We start from the raw sequence: 23,770 nt of genomic DNA, 5'->3' as shown, positions 1-23,770 counted from the left end.
CTGTTTGTGAGATTAATGACTGTGAATGTTGATATTCATAAAGGATCTGAGATATGTGAGAAAGACATGTGTCATAGTCTGTAATATTGGTACCATAATGTCTAAGGTCTAGAGATCATTCTTTATCTGGAGTTAGTGCAACGTTCTGCTTATATACATGATAAAAAGAAATCCCTTGAAGACTCGAAGATAAATCACTTTCTAGCTAATTATACATCTTGATAGTGCGTCTGTCTTAGTGTTGTCACGATACCAAAATTATGACTTCGATACGATACCTGCCATAAATATCACGATGCTCGATACTAAAACGATACTACGGCGAAATCCTAAGATATCTGGAGAAAAAAAGGACTCATACCTCCTCCAAGTGTATTGAGTCATTTGTGTTGAATTTGGTGCACTTTTGTGTGTAGGTCAATTCTGGGTTCTAAATTTCTAAACTTCCTACATAATTATTATTTTTTATAGTCAGTAAAGTAGTAGGGCTACTTTCTGTGATTAAGTCCTTTATTGTTTGTTATAGTTAATTTACATTGTGTTGTGTTTTGGCAATAAAGTAGCTTTAAATAGCCAAACTAGGCTAGATCAAGGTCAGTGTTAAAATTACTGCATGCAAATCACTGAATGCTATGCAGAGGGGCCTAATCTTTAGGCCATCTGATGTACAGTATAGGCTACCCTAGGCCTTCCCGTGTTCATGGGATTTCTTTGACAGTTGCAAAGGGGATAATGTGAGGATAGTCTTCTTTGCGCCCATTGTACAAGTACGACGTTCCAACCACTCAGGTCTTCGTCAGATAGGCCTATACCATTACCTGTTGCAATATATCTGTGTGCATTCCTACATTACGTCTATTTCTTTGATAACATGATTTGCTAGCACGTACTGTAACAATACGCCGCTATTATTATTAGGACTCAACACGCTTTGGTGGTATTATGCTGTGGGCTTTAATTAGCGCATTTCGGGTAGCCTATCCTACATCTGGGCAATAATTATTGAACAAATTGCAGTCTACATGCCATGACAAATATTACCACTAGTAGGCTACTGACCGAACATGAAATAGATCGTTTACAAGTTATGGTAATGTTATTCTGGCGTGAACATTGCGCTTTCATCACGTTAGCACCCTATGATTACAGCTCGTTATGTCTCGTCAAAATTCATTGATGAAGGAAGGTTCGCTTTATCCCAGAGAACCATACTCGTTTCACTTAGGCTAGACTAAAACATAAGAGAGGAACTTGGCACTAACCATGTAGTCGTGTTTTCTATAGCATATTCGTTAACCTGTCGTTCTTTGAACTCTTTAAAAATGTTGGGATATGTCTGCGAGGTGTTTAGCCAAGTTCCATGCGTAGCCTACTGCTTTTAAATGACTTTGTGTACCTGATGGCTTGCCTTAATTCGCGATGTATCCGAAATAGTTGCAGATTTCACTGCACCTTTTGTTTTATCCACAAGGCCTAGAACTGTCAGCAAAGAACTATGTTGATGTTGGCTGCGCACTCACTCACTCAGAGCTGCCTGCTTGACACGCCCACTTGCCTACATGCGTGCAAGGAGCAGTGAGAGCAGCAGTTCACACAGACACAGAACATTATTATTTTAATAAAGTATCGATTCTAAAAACGTCTGAAATCGTATCGTTTTTTGCGTGAAGGCATCGCGATACCTTTTTAGTATCGATACACCGTGCAACACTAGTCTGTCTAGATGATTGTATGCTATGTAGGTCCCTGTTAAAACTGTGTGTCAAGTATATATATTTTTCTATTTTTCTATCTTTCTATATAGCTATATATTTTTCTACAGATATATTTTTCTACAAAGTATTGATATAAATTATGTTTTATATTTTGCTGATATACAATGTATGTTTCAAAATATTTATTCACTATTGGGGTGGTGGACAATGTATGTATCAATGTATTGTGAACCCCGGTATACAGTGATGGCCAAAAGTGTTGGCACCCATGCTAAAGTTGACTGAAAAGAGTAATATAAAATCATCTTTTGGAAATTGATCTTAATGCCTTAAGTGAAAAATTAGGAAATATCTAACCTTTAAGGACACCAATTTTCTTAGTGAATGAATAATGTATCATAAATAAATAAATGTTCTTCCTTAAAATACAGGGGTCATAAGTATTGACACCCCTATGTTAAATTCCCATAGAGACAGGCAGATTTTTATTTTTAAAGGCCAGTTATTTCATGGATCCAGAATACTGTGCATCCTGATAAAGTTACCTTGGCCTTTGGAATTAAAATAGCCCCACATCATCACATACCCACCATACCTAGAGATTGGCATGGGTGTTATTTCAGTTAGCCTATTAGCTGGTTTGATTTGCATTGAGCTCAATGAGCATCAAACCAGCTAATAGGCTAACTGAAATAACACCCATGCCAATCTCTAGGTATGGTGAAGGGTATGTGATGATGTGGGGCTATTTTAATTTACATTTATTCTGTTTTTCGTATAATATATTCTGTTAATACACTGCATCTATATTATTATGACCGCCGCGCAGCGAAGCTTTAGGTTTAGTCAGAATTTTTTATTTTTTATTTATTTATTTATTTTTTTTTTCATTTTTTTTTTCGCATGCCCAAATTTCCGTCAATGAGTCCCGGGACACTGAAAGACCGGGGTACACGAAACTTGGTGGGCATGTAACCCCACATGGATAGCATGGAACCATCCTTTTTCGTTTTGATCTGTAGCCCCCCCCGCTGGACTGGACCCCCGAAAGGAGGGTAGGGCAGACACAGTTTTCTGTGAATATCTCGAAAACCGTAGGGTTTAGGAGGACCATTTTTTTTTGTATGTTGATCTCAAGGGGCCATGTCAACCCATTCCATAACCACTCATTTCATGTATAGCGCCACCTAGTTAAACACAAAAAAGTAAAAATGAGGTGTTGTAATTGAAGGTATCTGTGACCTAACATAGTCAAAACTGCACGAAATTGGAAGTGTAGGATCATTATGACAGCCTCTGTATGCACGCCAAATTTTGTGGAATTCCGTTCATGGGGGGCCACACAATAAATTAATTTATGTTACTATACACCAACTGGCCTGTAGGTGGCCGGAGACAGATTTCTGTGAATATCTCGAGAACCATAGGGCCTAGGAGGTCCACCTTTTTTATGTATGTTGGTCTTAAGGGGGCATGTCAACCCATCCCATTACCACTTATTTTATGTATAGCGCCACCTAGTTAAAAATTAAAAAGCAAAAAATTAGGTGTTTTCGTCACAATATCTCTGGCTGACAAGGTCAAAACTGCACGAAATTAAAAGTGTAGGATCATTATGACATCCTCCGAATGCATGCCAAGTTTTGTGTACTTTCATTCATGGGGGGCCTTACAATAAAATAATTTATGTGTACATTTAGTGACGTACACCAACAAGGATTCCCGGGACACTGAAAGACCGGGGTACACAAAACTTGGTGGGCATGTACCCCCACATGGATAGCATGGAACCGTCATTTTTCGTTTTGATCTGTAGCCCCCCCGCTGGACTGGACCCCCCGAAAGGAGGGTAGGGCACAGTTCTCTGTGAATATCTTGAGAACTGTAGGGTCTAGGATGACCATTTTTTTCCGTATGTTTGCCTCCAGGGGTCATGTTAACCCATTTCAGATACAGATACACAGATACACACACACACACACACATACACTCACAGTAATCATACGTATGACACATACTCACACAGTAGACATATGTACGCTTGCATGCACAGGCACATACGCAGGCACACACACAAGCACGCACACACACACACACACACCCACACACACACACACATAACATAAACATAACACAAACAATCAAGAATTTCTCAGAATTATGAACAGGCAAGATGGAGGTGGGGTTGTATAAAATTAATTTTACATGTGAAATCTATGAACTAATCATGTTTTGGTACTTGTTGTCTAGCAGATACCAGTGAGAATTGAGTGTGGATAATGCAATTTAGTGAGACAGTTAGAATCATATAGGCCTTTCAGCGTGATTTCTTTTTGTGGAAAAAATGTGCTGGACTGGGCGGCGGTCATATTTTGTACCGCTCTGCGGTACATCTAGTTCTTACTACTCTTATAATGTTACTACTACTACACTGCACATATCTGTACATGTTGTTCATACATTGTTCATACTACATAGCCATATTTATTCTGCTCTTAGGTTACTGGTAAGATACTGGACATATTTACATATTACTGTACTGTCCCCTATACTAAGCAAAGGGTTTCTCCTTGTACACAAACCATAACGAAACCATTGCTTGGCCTCAGAGTTATGTTTCCACAAGGAGCTGTAATATTGGGGGCATTAGCTAATAATGCTAGAAAAACTTCTAAACAGCAAGACACCGCGAGCATACGTCCAATTAATCACAAATTAATCGCAAATTAATTTGACCGCAAGCATACGTCAAATTAATTTTGGCCCCAATCTGGCCTAAATCATGGATTTAGAAGAAGTCAGAGTCGTTACCTCTTTTTAGAACACCTTTTTTTGCATTTGCACCAGATGGATTTGGGGGTTTTTTAGTTCCTCGGACTGCAGTTCCTATAACTCTTTCAGCTCCTACCTCAGGGCAGGTTATTTTTCCTTTGCATAGGAACCCTCAGTAACCTAGGTCTACACTGATTGATCCAACTCATAATCCAAACCATGTCAAACCTGTATTCACAGCTGTGCTGCTTTAAATAATGTGCTGCCTATGTAAGCTGTAAAATATACAGAAATATACTACTGTCAGACTTTATTAACGATAATGGACAGCATGCAGAACACACTCTGCTCCGATCCAGACCAAATGGATGGTGAACAGCCTTGTGTAATGGCTTATTACACGGCTCTTCATAATGCTGCAGAATGCTCGATTCACTTGAATGGGCCTTCCCAACGTTCGGTGGTCTGTTAATTCTGAATAACAGACCGTTGCTAAGTATAACAGACCACTGTCAAGGAAAATGGGTTTTGTGCTTCTATTTCATATGTTTCATATCACTACGCAAAGACTGGAACTTGATTTTTTTTTTATTTACGTTTATTTGACAGGGACAATGCTCAATATGTACAGTAATTGGGCCAGATTATAGCCACAAGGCTAATTTACATCTGTTGTCCCTGGACAGGAGTTGATGTTAATCAAATTAAAAGACAAAGTGTATGAGTGGGGGCAATGACCCAACACACACATCACAGTGATATGTACAGAGTAATAAAACAGCTGTGTTCTAAAGAATCTGTTTAATTCAAGTTCAGCGTGTGCTGTTGTCAAACTATTTGTTTCTCACCAAAAGCCACAATGAAACGGTAACAAATAGGCTATAGCCTAGGCTATGTAGGCTAAAGAGTCACATCGTGGGGAGTTTATTGTTTCGTAGCCGTGTAATAAGCAGGATAATGTATAGAACGCCGGTCATTATTGGGAAAATCAGTCCCTTCAGGGCGGAACAAGACCTTATCCTTGTTCTGTGATTTGACATATAGACAACAACATTTTGGTTGGGTCTGTAATGCCTTAGAAGCTTCCTAAAAACCTCACTGAGAAAGCTATGTTAGGGTGGGGGATTTTAAATGCGTGGTTTTGCACCTATTTGGGGGACATGGGGCATGGGGCAGCCGTGGCCCACTGGTTAGCACTTCGGACCTGTAACCGGAGGGTTGCCGGTTCGAACCCCGACCAGTAGGCACGGCTGAAGTGCCCTTGAGCAAGGCACCTAACCCCTCACTGCTTCCCGAGCGCCGCTGTTGATGCAGGCAGCTCACTGCGCCGGGATTAGTGTGTGCTTCACCTCACTGTGTGTACACTGTGTGCTGTGTGTGTTTCACTAATTCACGGATTGGGATAAATGCAGAGACCAAATTTCCCTCACGGGATCAAAAGAGTATATATACTTATGCTTATTAGCATAGGTGTTGACTGTCCAAGGCACCTGCAAACATTGTTGAAATTAACAAGCGATGCTGATGCTTGAGGACGATGAGCCTGATCTTGTGGAGGTGTATCTCCTCTTTTGTAACAACATCCTGACCCTCTTTGAAGAGGTGGTCAAAAAGCTGGAGAGGAATGACACCACATCAGCTGACCTCTATGCCATCATGCACTCTTTTTTAACAAAACTATCTCAGAGAAGAGATGATGGGTTCTATGGCTACCAAACTAAACAAAAGCTTCAGCATCTTTCTCCATCTGATGTTGCTAGACAGGAGTTCACAGCCTTCTTAAACACTGCCATAATGTACAAAAAATAACAAATTTTGAAGTGCTTAACGTTACCAATGCGACTTGATGGCTAACATTTGTTGAACGGTGCAACCTATGGGTGCAACAGTCCACCACAGGAAAATTATCTAAAAGAGCTAATGTAAGATTATAGAATCTATGTGTTATGTTACATCACCTGTAGCGACAAGTTAATGCAGCCTATAGTCCTTAAATAAATCCCCCATGTTGTAATGTAATGTTGTAATATGAGGCAAGCTAGTTGCTAACTAGACAATGTTAGCATTAACGGTAGAGATAACGTGTACGTTAGAGGGGTGATCAGATCCTGTTTGTTAACATTCATGGTTTAGCAAAGACTGCACATGAAGGGAGTTGGTTAAAATAGCAAACGTTAGCTGTATTTTAAACTAAAAGCCCGGGCTGTCATGTAAGTTGAATGTTGAAGTAGTTTGACATTAGGCAAACTATGTCTTATTAGACCAAGCCAGTCGAGGTAATCATAACCTTGTGATCCTACATTATGGAGGGATGGTGATTTTGAAAATAGCAATGCCTGCATGTGTGGGCAGTAGACTAATTAGCAGCTAGCTAAATTAATGTTAGTTTGACTAGCTACACGTATACCGTCTAACGTTAGCACAATATGGTTCAACACGTGCTGACAACTCGCATGTATTCGGCTTATTGATCGTTTATTGTCAATTTTTGAAACGTTTTAGACAGCTTTATAAGTTGGTAGCATTAAAGTGAAGTCAATTGTGCAAAGTAACCCCTCCTACTTAAAATATCTATGCTTGAATTGATTTACCACATACAAATTGCCTTTGCTACTGACTTCTGTGCATGCATGAGCACATAGTTTAACATGTTTACTTTATGTGAACTTGTATGGACTAACCTTAATGCTGTTTTCTGCAGGAAGGATGCTACTTAAAGCAAAACTTGGAGATGTCCAGAAGTTTGTAAGAATAACAGAGCTTGATCTTACAGTGTTTCTGAGTGCAGGTAAGAAATGTGTACCGGTAGTTAGTGTTCATTAGCTCATTGGATTAATCTGTCTGCTAACACAAGCTTTTGTGCTCATTTCTTAGCATTTGCTAAATTTGGTGTCCCACCTGTAATGGAAGGTGTGAAGGTTTTTGACAGTTCTGGGACCGAAGTGGATGAGGATGTTTTTGAGGATATAGTAAATGATCCCTCAACTGGGGTGTTAACCATCAAATATGATACAGGTTTGTTTCAGATAAAATGGCTATCTGTATATTTAAATGGAAATACTTGTGTAGTGCAATGCAATGTTTGTGTTGTTCATCAGCTGAATGTATAAGGGAAATGTTTTCCCCCTTTTTTTTGTTCAATTTTTGACAGAGTCTGTCTCCAGTGTGGCTTCTGAGTATTCCCAACCATCATCCCTTAATTCATCCCTTAATTCGGACTCACAGGAGACGGTCATCATTTCAGATAGCCCTTCCAGAAAACGCCAGAGGCTGGATGCAGAAGCTAAGCAAGTAAGGGTTGACACACAGATATCACTGCTTGCTTGTGAAGTATCTGAATCTTTTCTTGTATCAGTTAATTTTGACATAAAACAGTGTTTCATATCACATCATAAACATATTGTTGAAGTCATATTGCTTTATTTCCTGTAGTTATATTCATTTTGAATTGCAATGGATATATCCCTAACAAGTTGAATTGTTTTGCATTGTGAAGTTGGTAGAATCCATTCTTTCTAAGAAACCTGGTGGAGAACGTATAGTAAATGAATACAACCAAACCAAGTCCTTGACGGATGAAACCAGAAGGAAAATGGTGAACATGCTGGCAGCTGAAATGACAGAGAGGAATGGGTAATTTGCTAAATGTTTTTAGTTAGCTCTTGTGTTGTCATTGTAGCTTCAGTTCAGATTGATATCTAACAAATTCTTTCCTTCCAGACCGAAGAAGAGTGAGCTCCACCAATTCTTCATAGTCCTCGACCAGAACACCATACCATGCAGGACCACCTCGTCCCTCGGTGCCTTCGATGAACTCTTCAAGGCACATTTTGTCTTTGGTACTTTGTACAACTCGATGCTGCACAACATGTTTGTTTTTATTCAGACTACAGTGTACAACATAGATGTTGGCAAAGTCAAAGAGAGTCCTCGTGTAGCTGAAATTAGGGCAAGACTGATTCGATAGAACTGAGTGCTGGTTGTGAATACTTCTTGTATACTTCTTGTTCTATTTCTTCATAATGAAGTGGTTTTGTTTGTGATGCTGGCTTGGATGATTCAAATATGCTTGTTAGGTGTTTATTTACTTGTTAGTGGTTATTTTTTGGGGAGGAAAACCTTTGTCTGAGGTGTGTTCTTCAGACTGGATGCAGCTGTGTGTTTGATGTTTCTGGTTTTAGTAAACATTTAAACACCAAACACACAGACAGTATTGAGCAGCAAGTTGACACTGATGTCCGTATAAACAGTTATGGAAAGGCAGTGACGACTAATGTAGATGAGTCGTGTATTAGGAGATCTTCAGTAATGATAGAGGTGACAGTTGCTGATCTTGAAAGTGGTCAAGAGATTGCTTCCAAATTTGGAAGGGGTGTGTGTGGATGTGTGTGCATGCGTTCGTGCATGTGCCTGCCTGTGAGTGTGTGTGAGTGTGTGTTTATCTTTATCTTTATCTTTATGTGTGTGTTTGTGTGTGCGTGTTTGTCTTTATGTGTGTGTTTGTGTGTGTGTGCGTGCGTGTGTGTGTGTTTATGTGTTTGTGTGTCTGTGTGTGTGCACGCGTGCATGTGTGTGTTTCTATGTGTGCGTGCGTGTGCTTCCGAATTTGGAACTTCTTTGTCAACCAGTATTTTCATGGTACAGAATACTGTCCTGACTCAGTATTGCGTAACATTTGAGATGCCGGTTTTTTTTTTTGTAAAATTGCTGTGTGATGTGTTACTTTCTGGACAACTGATGTGAATCATTTGTTTTGATCACCATTACCATGCATTCAAGGCTGCATCCAGAAAGAGTTTAAAAAAGAGTGACTTTTTATTTATAAGATGTGATTATATGTTGAGAAGTCAGTTTAAAATAAAGCTGTAAATGTATTATGTGATTGTCATTTTTATCTACTTCATGTTATGTTTGTAACTTCGATTGTTTGGATAAATGTGTCTTATGTAATTTGATTTAGTTAAAGGTGCTCTAAACGATGCTGGATAACCTCACTTCTGTTGACGTTCAAAGAAAACAGAAAGCTAGTTCGCTACCTCCTCCCCCTCCATCCCGTGCAATTGAAACTCTCCTAAACACGCATCTCGTTGGTGATTTGCTGTAACAGTTTGTTATGTTTTTTATGGGCTAGGTTTGCCCAGGTTGTTTTTGGTGCCGCTTTTGGAGCCTGGGCTGTCCACAGAGATGGCGTTTTTTACAGTGTATTCAGGACACAGGCAGCTAGCGGATGGTGAGGTGATGTTTGCTGTAAGTGACAAAATGTTTTAGCCTAAAAAACGTGTGGCATCCCTTAGAGCACCTTTAAAGACCACAGAGACCTATTTTAACAAATAGTGGTGATTTTCATTGACTTAGTGTTAAATGCACAACAATGCAGTGTTATTGAACATATGAATTAAACTCATATTAGAGCTGGTTTGACATTATAACAGAGTAAATTATCAACACTCTTAAGAATTAAATTTACTCTCCATAGAGTTATTTAACATGTAGTGTTGACTTTAAATAACACTATATAGTGTACACCAGTGGTAATTCTTAACTCTAGTTATAGTAAATAATCAACACTCTTAAGAATTAAATTTACTCTCCATAGAGTTATTTAACATGAAGTGTTGACTTTCAATAACACTATATAGTGTACACAAGTGTTAATTCTTAACTCTATTTAGAGTACATTTTACTCTAATATTTTAACACTTGAGTTTAACACCAGTTTGGAGTAGGACCAAATACACTCTGAAATAGTGTTAAATTCAACTCTTTAGGTGTTAATTTGACACAGCTAAATTTACTGTGTATTCCGACATTACCAATCCTCATTTTCAATTTATCTCTGCAGTTCCTGTATCCTATCAAATTCCAACATCCTAGATGCATGGATGAGCTGTAGTCTAGTCATGTCATCTGCACCTGCAGCTACATCAACAATCCACCCGCCATCCACTCCAAACAATGTTTTTCCCAATAATTGATATCGGCACACATTTCAGTCAAAACCTCAGGTGATTTTTAACTGGCCATGTGAATAAATGTTACACATTATGTAAAACACAGGTAACTCTCCTCATTTTATTCTCTAAGCTCTCAGGGGAAAACGGTCGGAAGCTCCATGCATCAAACAAACTCTGTGTGTGCAGGCCACCTATATTAATTAATTAACGGCAGTCAATCAATGGCCAATTGCGCAAAAAAGACGGGCGGAATTCTTACGCCCCAGTAAGCCACTTCAGTGAACGTTCAAATAACCCCCAGAGTTCAGTGTCCATCAGGGTGTTCAAACTGGATGTGCGATATATTCAAGTTGCTTAGCCTATATTGCATTTTAGAGGACAATGATAAAGCCATGTGCAACGCATTTTGGCTTGCCAGCAGGTTGGATAAACTCAATTTACTAGGCTACACAATAATGTATCTATCTTTTATATGTCATGCGTGCAGTTGTTGAATTGCACATAACATGTCTGCATATTTATTTAGTCTTCTTTCTCTCGACTCTAGGCTAGCGCATGCATTATCATGGCCCTATAATTGTGCAAAGACAGGCGGGATATCCGACGCTCCTTTTACAGTAAACCACTTCACAACGAAGCGTGAATTGGGTGCTTTAATTTTGAGAGAGACTGGAGAAGGGCCGTATGTCTCACAGCAACTGCGATAACCTTGTTTCTTGAAGGCTATCTTTACCTCCAGATATCCACATCTAATGAGGGTCGGCGACTATCCAATACCCAATACTATTTGCAATACCCTCGATATAGCCTACATATTGTTGGAAAGCTTAGTTTATGGCCGTCTGTGTGAGTACAATAACTTAATTTTGTACATTTTACCAAAACGACTGGTTTCGCCTTGCAGGGTCACATTTAATTTGTTGTCTTATCTTTTTTTTTATTCAAAACAATTTATAGGTATCCATACTCACGTTTAATTACCACCAGACACAAATAATCATCACCTAGGTTAAATCCTCTCTCTCTCCAAAATCTCCTTCTCTGAGATGCACGATATAGGCTATAATTTAGGCTACCCGACATTTCAAATGTGACCCCCTTTTTAACTTTTCTAGCTCTTAAACACGAAAAATACACTGTTCAACGGAGCTGGTGTGTGTGAGGCGCACTCTTGGACTCCTTGAGACGCGACTAACCTTTCGGTTGAAGTTATAGGCTATTATAGAATCCAATCCTGTTGCCCCTGCTATTTATGAATGTAGCCTTTTATTGTTTTTTGCCATGAATCATCTGAGCTGTGATGAAATCGTGTGTTGTTTAAAGTTGGGATTACTGTAGGCCTAGGCTAGGCTAGCCTACTGCCCATATTGGAATAAAAAAATAAAGGCCCACCCTAGGCCTACTTCGCAAAAGTCCACTCTGTTGAAAAATCCTGTTAATGACCTCGTGTCAGAATGGCAGGACGTTTGAAAAAAAAGGTCAAGTGACAATGGGGGAAAAAATTGTCGCAGTAGTGGGACGCTTGAATGCCGCCAATGCCGCCACTTCGACAATTAGACGCCAATGTCTAAGTAGCGGCATGTTGGAATAGCTGCATGTAGCCCACACTATACAGGTTTTTTAGCTTAATATGCAAGTTTTTTAGCTTAATTTACCTTCATTTACCAGCTTCAGAGTCATTGGAATGGTTATAGGCTATGACTTTTTTCGGGTTGAATGGTGGCCGTCTCGCTTCCCTCTAGTCTAGCGCCTGTGAGCGGAAAAACCACCCTTGCAACTGGGCCAGCGGGCCGACGGCCTCAGTGTCAGGAAGTAGCCTATAACGAGTGTGACGAATTGCTTTACTGCATTCAAATACACATACACGCCAGGCATCGGCTAGAAAAAGGTAGCGATGGAGTTTCTCAGCCATTCGTCATGACAGAGCAAGCGAAAAAATAGTAGGCCTAACCAAAACAAAACAGTAAGGAAATTGCCAATACTGCATAGTTTACCTTTAAGCCCGCAGCACCACTTCTTTAACTGACCTGTAACTCCTCCACTCAGTCACCGACAAAGCAATATATGCGTCTTGAGCTCGGCCCGATAAAACAGTCTGGAGCAACATGGTAGCCTACGCTTCGAATAACCCATAGACAGAATCACCCCAACCCCGCTCATCTACCGCTCATCTGCAATGCCCTCAAAAAGTGAGAAAAAGATGTTGGGATCACGGTCACTAAATTTGGGTAAAAACCTAATCATATTGGAAAACCTAATCATATTGGAAATACACTGTTCAACGGAGCTGGTGTGTGTGAGGCGCACTCTTGGACTCCTTGAGACGCGACTAACCTTTCGGTTGAAGTCTGCCATTAACACCCGAATCGTCCTGTATTCTCCCTTCGACCCTGGAACTCTCTTAAACGTCCCACATACTCGACGCACCCAACCTGTAGCGCGACAATGTGACGTCACAGAAGCGCCGTAACGGTGTCACTCCCCGATGTGAGTCGCTACCGGATGTGAGTCGCGCATGCGTCACTTTGCTACTTTGCAACTACCAGTGCTGTTAGCCACAGAATAATGACATTAGCCTACACAGCAGTAATGTATTATTTAGCGTAAGGCATCACATTTTCACAGCATGATCTCTAATGTCAGTTCTAGATTAGAGGCTGAAGTAGCCTGCTAGCGAGAGGCTTCTGTAATATCAATAAAAATTGACCTACATAACGAAGTTTGTTCACTGCTGGCAAGTAAGTAAGCAATCAAGCACAACAAAGGCTGTCACTTGAATGGCGTTTGCTAACGTTAGCAATCAAACAATCTTAGATAGCTAAAACGTTTTTGAAACAGAAAAGTGAATTATTTTATGGATTTCAGTCGGATCCCTTGGCGTTATGCCATAAAACCTATCAATCTGAGCATGCGTGACTTACATCAGGTAGCGACTCACATCGGGGAGTGACAACGGTACCGATCCACTTGCACGACACTTCTTTTTGTCGTGTCGCATTCCACTCTAGTCCTATAGGGAGGGAAAGTGAAAACCAGCGCCCCAAGTGGTTGCGTTCCTATCGAAGAGCAGCTCCAATGTTAAGTCCCATAGACCTATTTTTAAAAAAATACTGTGAAGCCAAATCAGCGATCTTATCCACCAAAAATATTTTTCAGTGTCTATACAGTAATAATCTTCTAACTGTGAAAATGTCAGAGCCTATTTTGCCTTATTTAAAAAAATCAAAATTGCTCCTTTTGTTTCATAAACGAACTACAAAAAAGCCACGTGACTTTACCCTTCAACGTTACTCACGTAGCATGGTTTGTTTATTAGCCTGGTTAGCATTGCCACTTAACACTTACTGCCAGCTCTTCATGTGAGTAGAAGCACAACACCAGTTATCCAGACATAAATGTTATCACCACGCGGTTTACATCACCTTCCGTTATTACAAAAATATGTAAGCCAGTTAAGCAAATTGCTGTATTGATCAGTTACGGCTCCACACACAGCTGCGTTCTGTCAATGCATGCCAGTGTGTGTTCCCGACGGTAGCTGGGTGATTCTCCAACTATGGTACTTTTTGGACCTGAACATTTTCAGAAAATGAAACATTTTTAATTAAAATATTACTGGCATAATTTGTTTCCCCAGTATGCCTAGATACCTGCCCTGAAGTTGGCTGTGCTGATTTTTATGGAATAATATGTATTTTTTACATTTTTCCAGACAATGGCAAAAGCAATGGTCATTTCCACAACCGAACAAAAACAAGCCAACCTGTCTACCTATCACTACCATGGAGACAGATGTGGAAAAGACGGTCGTGGAAATGACATTTTCCCACTTTCCCTCTAATATCTCATGTTTGACTAGCCTGTTAGTGTTAGTTTTAGAGTTAGCATTAAATAATCTCAAATTACACCTAATGAAATTGTAAAAATCCAGAATTTTTCCCATCGGAATGAATTATGAGCGGTTCAGAAATGACGTACAATAAACATACTCGCGGTATTTCTCATATTTACCTTGATATATCTCCTATGTATTAACCTCTGCTGGGATCATTCTTTCATTCAGCCATGTGGATCCCTCTGGAGTGTCAGTTGCTATGGTTACTGAGTATACAAATCTAGAATACTGAGCCTGGGATTGCATTTTATGCAGAGGTGTGGAAATGACGGTGAACCCAAGGGACAAGTGTTTAACATGTTTAAAATATGCCAAATCGAAAAGAAATATAAAAACAAATAGTAGATTTGAATGAATTGGGTTATAATGCATACTTTCTGTTTGAATTTAAAATTATATCAGTATTAGATTTTAAGAGAGATAAGGTCGAAGACCCAAAGTCTGGCCTAGGGACAGAGGCAAAATAGTAAAAAACGCATATAAAATGTCTTATATTTTATAAAAAACAACATAATTGAACAATGATTTTTTATATATAGGTATATATAAATGTTTTTTATTTTTTTAAATATATGTCAAGGACAGAAAAAGTACCATAGTTGGAGAATCACCCAGCTATGCAAATGACTTGAAGTAAAACCGTAATGTGATTGGTTGGTGCCGTCCGTAGATTGGCTTGATTGGCCGGTGCCGTCTGTCGGTGCAGCAACAGCTGAACTCCTCAACGCAAGTGGCGGGAGAAACGCGATGCGATGGACCCACAATTCAGTTCGGCAACGGATCACGTGAGCCCATGTAAAGTGAATGGAATGCGTCTCCAGCAACGCGAAGCACGCAGCTGTGTGTGGGAGCCGTTAGAGATTAAGCGCCCAAACCTGTGACTTCAAATGCAACTGTAGTTTGTTATCACCATGTTACGACAAAAACTCAAAACAATTCAACTGATCCTAAAAATAAGGTATGAACACTTGAAGCAATAGAGGTGACCCCAGTGCCTAACATATGGAAGGCATTAAATTAAGATCCCAAAGTCCACTGAGATATATTTTTTCTAAAAAAAAATCCCATCCCCTCCGCTAAACTCTAGGAACGCAACCACTAGATGGCGATGAGATTACTTTCCCTCCCTATGGGTGACGTCAACCGACTTTAACGCGCCCGCAAAGCATTCCGGGAAGGCAGCGCTGCATTTGAAATAATGTCGCGCGTCAAAAAGCTGGCCGATGCCCAGCTTTATGCAAATGAATCCGTTGAACGCGAGGCGACTCTCCAAACGAAGGAGTTTGTAGGTCCTTTGTTCTACCACAACGGTGCCTGTGAAACTATGGTTCCGCTTACAAGACAAATAATGTTTTAACGATCTCTTCCACGACCACCTAGTAGTCCATAAAACAAATGAAACTAGGATTTGGATGAATATATTGACTGTTGGTGTTTCTGGTGAGGATTTGAGATTGCTTTGAGTAGTTTAAATAAAACAAGATTTCGAAATGGCTTGCATAGTTTGTTTAGGATAATGTGTTGTATACTGTTAAGTACATGCCTAAAATTGTGGTCCATTTGTGGAAAAACACTTAAGATACGTTAAAACGAACTGAGTATGAGCTGGTAACTGACATTTTAAACGAAACGCCCACACACGACTGAACGAGGGGAGGCAGCGCGACACCATGCGTATGTCGGGTCGTGCAAGTGGATCGGTACCGTATAAATAGGTATGTAGAAGCAGAGACTTTCTAATGTGTAGACACAGCACTCAAAAAATACACCATAGAAATGCATGGGGCTAGTTTGTCACGCCAATATGGCCGTTGTCTACATATATCCCACCCCTTCCTCGGCAAAACGTCGACATGTGAATACATTGAGCCAATCATGTGGTGTGATGTGAATACATTGAGCCAATCATATGGTGTGTTGTGAAGATATTGTGCCAATCATGTGTTGTGATCTCGCCGCTGGAGCAAGATTGGTGTCGTGAAGCCTTGCGCACGCGCAGTTCGACCCAAAGACTGTGCCCGATGAGTGCCCATAAAACGTTGGTATATGGCCGCCGAGTGGAGGGACTTGCCTAAAAGGACTTTGGTAGAAGCCATTACAGCGCGGCAAAACCTGATTGAACTTTGACCGCGGCACGCGCAAGAGCGGCAAAGCGGCAAAATGCTGCGCTTTGCTCAGCGGCAGACCAGTTCTTGCGCGTGCAAGCCATTGCATTTCATAGCGCATGCCGCGTGTAATGTGATATTATAAGTGTGAACGGATAGAAAATAACAAAAGTGACTTAATCAGTGTAATGGCATGTTGGCTATGCGTGAGAGTAAAATACTGTGTCTCAAGGCCGTAGTCATGATGTCAACATTGGGGGGGACCAAATCTGTGGTGGGGTCTGAGGGACCCCCAAACAGAATTTCAATACATTTCCTACCATGCAAAAATATTATTAAAAATCACAAACAAGTCGTTAGTTAGGTCAGTCAATTAGGGTAGGCTATTCCAAACATTTGACGGACATAGGCATGGGATGGATGGATTATGAAACCCTGGGCACAGATGCCCCCCCCCCCCCCCCCCCCTTCAGATAGAGGGGTCCTGAGGCATTCTCCCACGGAAGATTTTTTTATTTTTAAAAAAATGACCCACCAGATGACTTCTGGTAAGTTTTGTGAAAAGAGAAGGGTGGAGAAGAAGCAACTTCACACAGAGGCTTGGGCTTCAGGGCCCCCTGAGCTCTTGGGCCCAGTAAGCCCATTCAGTAATCCATCCCTGGACCCGTGACTCCATTTGTGTTCAAAATGTAGGCTATAGGCCTACTTTAAAAGAAATTACAAACTAGAGTATCTTATGATAACCTCTATATTACACAGAATGTGGTTATTTGACTTACTTACACCTGAAGATTAAACTAAGGCTTAGACTCATAGGTTTGGCCTAATAAGATTTTGTCTTTTAATTTAGATTTTATTATGCTGGCGGCTAATCACACAATTTTAACAGTTTGAAAGGGACAGGATTCAGGAATAGGCTACTAAGACAGGGCCCCTCTTCTGTCTGACTCACTTAATGTTACCCCCTGTATGCATTATAGACTGGCTTCTGACAGAAATTACGTTTTGTGCCAACATGTAGAAACACTAGGCCTACTACAGCCTTTAATTGGTGAATAGAGGTGCAAATTCCTTTCTTTGGTTATTGTCCGCGATTCACATTAACTGTAGGCTATCATCACATTGTAAACGTTTTTTCCAACTTGTGTGCTGTCGCCACATTTGATCACGTTTTGCCTGCATGGATGCGCGATTGAGTGCGCATCTAAATAATATGCAAGATGCAACAATCATTTCTAAGAGGCCTATAAACGGTCAATTCTGGCATTACTACTAGCATATGAATGCATTATTTATGTTGAAAGACGTGAAATAAATGACACAGGCTTGCACAAATTCATCATTTAAAATAAAACGTTTCACTTTCGCTATCATTACGAGAATAGAATATGGAAAATGTTCCCTTTCAGTCTGATCGGCTCCAAAAATGTATGGGATTTCCTTAGCCTGTGCTACACCTTTCCAATAATTTTGTGAAAATTGTACCGGTAGCTTTTGCGATATTGTTGACAGCCCTACCTCACTACCTGAATGCGAAGCTTTTGATAGCGCACGCCCATAGATATATACACTAGATGTCGCCTTGACTACTGCTGTTCATTGGAACGAATGCGTCAATCGAGACGCCATCTTGCTTCAGTGATCCACTCCTCTATAATGCATTAGCGTCAATCTGGGCAAAGATCTAGCGAAAATAAAATCACCATAAATCGATAATAAAGATACATTTTACCCGTCTAGCCCCATAGACTCCCATTCATTCTGCACTAGCTAGCGGCGGCCCCTAGAGGAACAATGAGTAAACTGCAACCAGGTTCGATACAATGAAAGTAAACAGGCTCTTCGTAGACAGGCTCTGGTTGAGGCCACATACCCCTCGTCTCGTTTACTCATGTAAGTTGTAATCTCACCAGAAGTTGCTGTAGATCTGTAGAACATTTACCTCTGCTACTACATAGGCTACGCCAGTCGTTACTTTTATAATCATGGGTCAGTGCCATGGGCAAACGAGATGTAGCTGAATTCATAAATGACAAAGCCATGAGAAAGGTGATTTTCTTACGTTTCAACAACAAAGAAGCCGATCTGCTATCATTGTGAGAAGTTCCCAAATTTGTCGCTAATCGCTAAAAAGGTTTTCTATCGCTGGGGATGGCCAAACGTCGCTAAATAGGTAACGCTGACAATACAGGAGAACTAGTTTAGCGATTCAGATCCCTGTACAAAGATGGCGGCGGTGTTGACGCATGCTGAGAAGCAGAAGGCGACATCTAGTGTATATATCTATGGCGCACGCCACTAACGAAAAACGGAAAATCACCAGGACAAACCACTCAGGGGGTCATTTCTAGAAAAGTTAGCAACGACGTTGCTCAACCACCATGGTACGACGCAACTTGCGACCAAACAACGACACTGTTACACCTGTTTCCAGAAAGCATCGTACCTGTGTCGCAATTCGCTACCTCCGACGTTCGAACACCATAGTTCCAACAACGTTGTTGATGATGCAGCGATACATATCATTGGTGGAAACAGTGGCAACGTGTAATACCCCACCCCCTAGAAATGTTCTGTCACGGCCTATGTCGACATGTTTCTAATCTAAACCGAGTGATTAATGCTGGTATTGTCATTGCCATCAGCCAAAACCTAAACCTATTGCAAGCATAGAAAACAGTTAACTTAAGCAGACCAATATGAGTCATTATTTGTGTTATATATCTGTGTTGGAAAAAATATATAGCCTGGACAAATACCTGGGTATCCCATAGGTTATTAACTGTCTCGTGGCTTAACGGCAGCGCGTTGGTGCACTGCGCGCTCGGCCGGAGTTCGCATCCTATCTCTTCTTTTCATCTCTGAGTAAAAGTAGGCCTACGAGACACAACAATAGGTTTTGACCATACATATTTGGGCATTTCTCAGATTTCGGGCCTATTTGGGTTACTGAAATTTTGAAAAATAAAATTCAAAATTTTACTAATTGGTATGCATCAAGTTATCAGTTATTTTGATAGGAGTAACCTTGTGAGCTTGGTTGAGACCACAATATAAGGGAATTTATGATTTTTTGTCATTTTTCAGGTAAATGTCATTACCATCACATCATCTGATATGTACATTTTAAAGATGAAATAGTCAATCAATGATCAATCAATGATCAATTATGGTTTCACATGAAGTATAGTTTATCTTGAACTTATTAGAATTGTTGAACTTTACTTACAACATGAATTATAGTCGTTTAAGTATCTTATTTTTTGATTTTTTCACTCGACCCTGACTTGGAATTTCATTAAAATAAATGCCATATATCATATCTGTTTTCATCCAGTGGCAATTTAGACTGTCCAACATTGTCAAATATATCAAATTAATGTAATTAATTGTAATTTATACATAATCTATTGGCAAAAATATGCATGGTGATGGCGATGACATTGCAGTTCTGGTAATGACATTTGTTGCGGTGATGACAAATCACTGATCGTAATCTATTGCAATTAAATGTTTATAATTTAGAAACCCAAGTTGAACTGACTTTGTGAAAAAAAAACGTATTTCTTTTAAAAAGAGTACTTTAAATGTATCTGCAAAAATGTCATCACCAACACAGTCGTCATTACCACTACATTTCAAGCTATAATGTGCTGGTAATGACTGTGCTGGTGATGACATTTATACCGAAAAACTACCCTGAGAAGCAAAAATGATCACCATGCAAGTATAGCTAGCTTTCTACATGTAAACTACATCATTTAAACTATTAAAGTCATTTTAAAATGTCAGGAATATTCAAAAATACAGAAATACAATGCGTATGGTAATGACACATAATAAGTGTACATGCCCAAAACGAGGGATAAAGAGTAGATTTTCTTATGTTTCTGGACATCAAGGCATCAATCTTTCTGCTTGACACCCATGTATTCCACTGTGATATTAGATGACCATGGTCACCAAATATTTTTTTGATGAAAAAACAGTAGCAAAGTGCCTTTATGTAGAGTGTGCTGGTAATGACGGCTAAACCATGGGACAGCCAAACATTAAGCAAAATAAAGCAGGAAATGCATATATATGCATAATTTGTGCATGCAGTTCATTAGTTCAGATAACATTTAATTCATAAGCATGATTTTTTAAATGTATTTTTGATAAACAATGTTTGAGATATGGCACTATATGTGAAAACTCTGGTTGCGGACAACACCAAAACACTGATATTGTACCATAAAATACCAATAAAATGTGTCTAAATCATGAGTAGGAGCAACCATTAAAAAAGTCTAGGCTTGTTTTTCTTTATACTAATTAGTGATGCTAAACATTATTAGAAATAATGTGTTTTTAATAGAATTACACCCTGTGGACAGAAATAGGCCCCAATTCTGGGAAATACCCATTTATGTATATAGTTACTCTACATCGAGAGACCATAGGTACAATACATCAGTCAAAAACAATTGAATCTACGTGTCACACTAGTTCATCTGCAGGTAGTGAGAAGCAAGAGGACAATCTCACATCATAAGAAAATCGAACCTACAACGTTGGGATAATAAGTCATCTGATTTTGCCACTACACCATTTAACACTGCTGCTGTTAGGGACTGTGAAGATTATAATACTAAAATCAAGGCAATACTTTAATTAACATAAATAGCAAGAATGAGCCCAGTAGAGGAGCAGTGTCTTAATCAAAATTAAGCTACAGGATAGATCAATCATTGAGTCACGAGATAAACATCCACTTCGCAAATTTTGGTTAGGCGGTTGTGATTTTTGGTTAGGCGCTCCGGACACCAACAGGAACTACCAAGGAACGACACAAGTGCGACTGCCCTAGGGGCAGTAGTTCAAACGACCAAACTTTGCGTCCTTGTTTGCGATTGAGAGTTCGAACTACCCTTTCTAGAAACACCAAATCCTAGAACGATGGAGCGTACTACCGAGGTTGCGACGCAAGTTAGCAAACGATGCTTTCTGGAAACGACCCCCAGGGATGTAGGGTAGGCTACTCTGGAACCATAGGTCACTAATTTGTGCGTTAGTTACGTTTGATTACATTTCTGATGCGTGTTGATTTCCTGTAGGCCTATGTAGCGGGTAGACCTTCTCTGCCTGCTATTTACCATAGCACCTGCAAGTGCTAATGAAGGGGGCGGGGCATATAATCAATCTGGCACCAGTGGAGTGCTACTTAAGAGGGGCAGTAGTAATGTAGACTCCACTGGTGTACCCCCTGTCTGTGCTACCGTCAGGTATGCTGTCTCCCCATAAACATTTGTTTTTTTATGTTATGTATATTGTGGTGTTCATTGTTTAATCTTCTGTGTTCTGTTCTTTTAGGCAGCACGGTCATGCTGATGGGGAACATGGGTCGTGCTGCTGTCTTGTCTTGTCTTTTCTTTGCTTTGGTTATTTTGTGTTTGGTTTTTGTGTTGCCTGTCTTGTCCTTTTGTTTGTAACTTTTATGTTTATTTAGTAGGGAGGTGGCTCTGAGGGGGGCTAGTCTAAGCACACGTGTGGTGTGGTTTTGTGTATTGCTTATCGCTTTGCGGTGTACCTTTGCTGTGTAACAGGTGAGCCTTTCTTGATGCTTGCATGTAAAATATTGGTGTGGACATCCATAGTTGCCACCCTCAGATCCCCACTGCCCAACCTTTTGTCTTAATAAATATTGTTTTCCTGGAATTCGTGTCTCCACTGTGTAGTTACGAACCTGAAAGCGGTACAATCTCGTAAAGATTCCCTGACGCATTAGGCTTTAGGGTGGCGTAGTCAGGCTACTGTGATTGGCCCATTGGCCCTTCCTATGTATCACCTTGTTACATTTTGGCGTAAGTCGGCAGGACACAAGAGACATGAATTCCAGGTATGTTAATTTGTTGGCAGATTGTTTTTGTGTTTCTTTTGCTTTTTATTTCTAAGACAAGACAGCAGCCGGCCAGGAGATTATGGATCTGGAGAGCTCTACCGACCAGCCTTCCTGTGGACCTCTCTTACCATCCTCAGGCTCTCTGGAAGTCTTTGGTGCCTCCTCTGGACCAACCCTGTGCGGACTGAGTTGCAGGAGGAAGCCTCCGTAGCGACCACTGGTGTGGCATTGGCCTACTAGTTGGCAGGGATGTGACATGGACAGCGGCAGTCAGACCACCGGGTCTCCACTGAGTTCTGGATAGCGGCGGCCGGACTGCCGGGTCTCCACTGAGTTCTGGATAGCGGCGGCTGGACTGCCGGGTCTCCACTGTCTTGGATAGCGGTGGCCGGACTGCCGGGTCTCCTGTGTTCTGGATAGCGGCGGCCGGACTGCCGGGTCTCCTGTGTTCTGGATAGCGGCGGCCGGACTGCCGGGTCTCCACTGTGTCCTGGATAGCGGCGGCCGGACTGCCGGGTCTCCTGGGCTCTGGATAGCGGTGGCCGGACTGCCGGGTCTCCACTGTGTCCTGGATAGCGGCGGCCGGACTGCCGGGTCTCCACTGTGTTCTGGATAGCGGGGTTGGACTGCCGGGTCTCCAAGTATTTGGTCTTAATGCCAATAGTTATGTTTTAATGTTTTTAGCTTCTGAGCTCTGTATATTGGGGACCTTATATGTACTTTTACTTGTTTCCCTGTTAGTCCACTGGGTCCCCTCTGTATCAGGGTTGGGTCCACTGGCCAGGTGTTCTGTGCCCCGTTAAGGGGTTTTGACGTGCCCAATTAAGGTGTCCCCATGTTTTAATTTTGTTCTGTGCCTTAGCTCCCTGGTTTTAGACCGGGGACAGTTTGTGGTTGGCTTGTCGTCGGGGCGACGACAATTAATGGGGGGGTGGATTGTAGCAGGTAGACCTTCTCTGCCTGCTATTTACCATAGCACCTGCAAGTGCTAATGAAGGGGGCGGGGCATATAATCAATCTGGCACCAGTGGAGTGCTACTTAAGAGGGGCAGTAGTAATGTAGACTCCACTGGTGTACCCCCTGTCTGTGCTACCGTCAGGTATGCTGTCTCCCCATAAACATTTGTTTTTTTATGTTATGTATATTGTGGTGTTCATTGTTTAATCTTCTGTGTTCTGTTCTTTTAGGCAGCACGGTCATGCTGATGGGGAACATGGGTCGTGCTGCTGTCTTGTCTTGTCTTTTCTTTGCTTTGGTTATTTTGTGTTTGGTTTTTGTGTTGCCTGTCTTGTCCTTTTGTTTGTAACTTTTATGTTTATTTAGTAGGGAGGTGGCTCTGAGGGGGGCTAGTCTAAGCACACGTGTGGTGTGGTTTTGTGTATTGCTTATCGCTTTGCGGTGTACCTTTGCTGTGTAACAGGTGAGCCTTTCTTGATGCTTGCAT

At 40.9% G+C, this 23,770-nt stretch overlaps 1 protein-coding gene across 1 annotated transcript; it reads left to right on the top strand.

The window, feature by feature from the left end:
• The first annotated feature begins 7,193 nt into the window (after positions 1-7,193).
• On the top strand, positions 7,194-22,565 carry LOC143099948 (uncharacterized). The gene is made up of 7 exons (XM_076262856.1): positions 7,194-7,275; positions 7,362-7,502; positions 7,639-7,778; positions 7,984-8,120; positions 8,208-8,326; positions 21,797-21,842; positions 22,379-22,565. The coding sequence occupies exons 1-7, from the start codon at positions 7,194-7,196 to the stop codon at positions 22,563-22,565; spliced, it is 852 nt and encodes a 283-aa protein (XP_076118971.1).
• The last annotated feature ends 1,205 nt before the right edge of the window (positions 22,566-23,770 follow it).

This window comes from Alosa pseudoharengus, unplaced genomic scaffold, assembly GCF_046254945.1.
Source record: "Alosa pseudoharengus isolate Yale_2024_CS ecotype anadromous, Long Island Sound unplaced genomic scaffold, YU_APseudo_1.1 YU_APseudo_1.1_scf_3, whole genome shotgun sequence".
NCBI classification, from domain to species: Eukaryota; Metazoa; Chordata; class Actinopteri; order Clupeiformes; family Clupeidae; genus Alosa; species Alosa pseudoharengus.
The sequence above is the reverse complement of the archived record's forward strand: the minus strand, read 5'-3'. Positions and strand labels throughout refer to the sequence as shown.

Coding starts and splice junctions, on each gene's coding strand:
- LOC143099948 (XM_076262856.1), top strand. CDS start 7,194: ATGCTACTTAAAGCAAAACTTGGAGATGTCCAGAAGTTTGTAAGAATA. Junction 7,276..7,361: donor TACAGTGTTTCTGAGTGCAG/GTAAGAAATGTG, acceptor CTCATTTCTTAG/CATTTGCTAAATTTGGTGTC. Junction 7,503..7,638: donor AACCATCAAATATGATACAG/GTTTGTTTCAGA, acceptor AATTTTTGACAG/AGTCTGTCTCCAGTGTGGCT.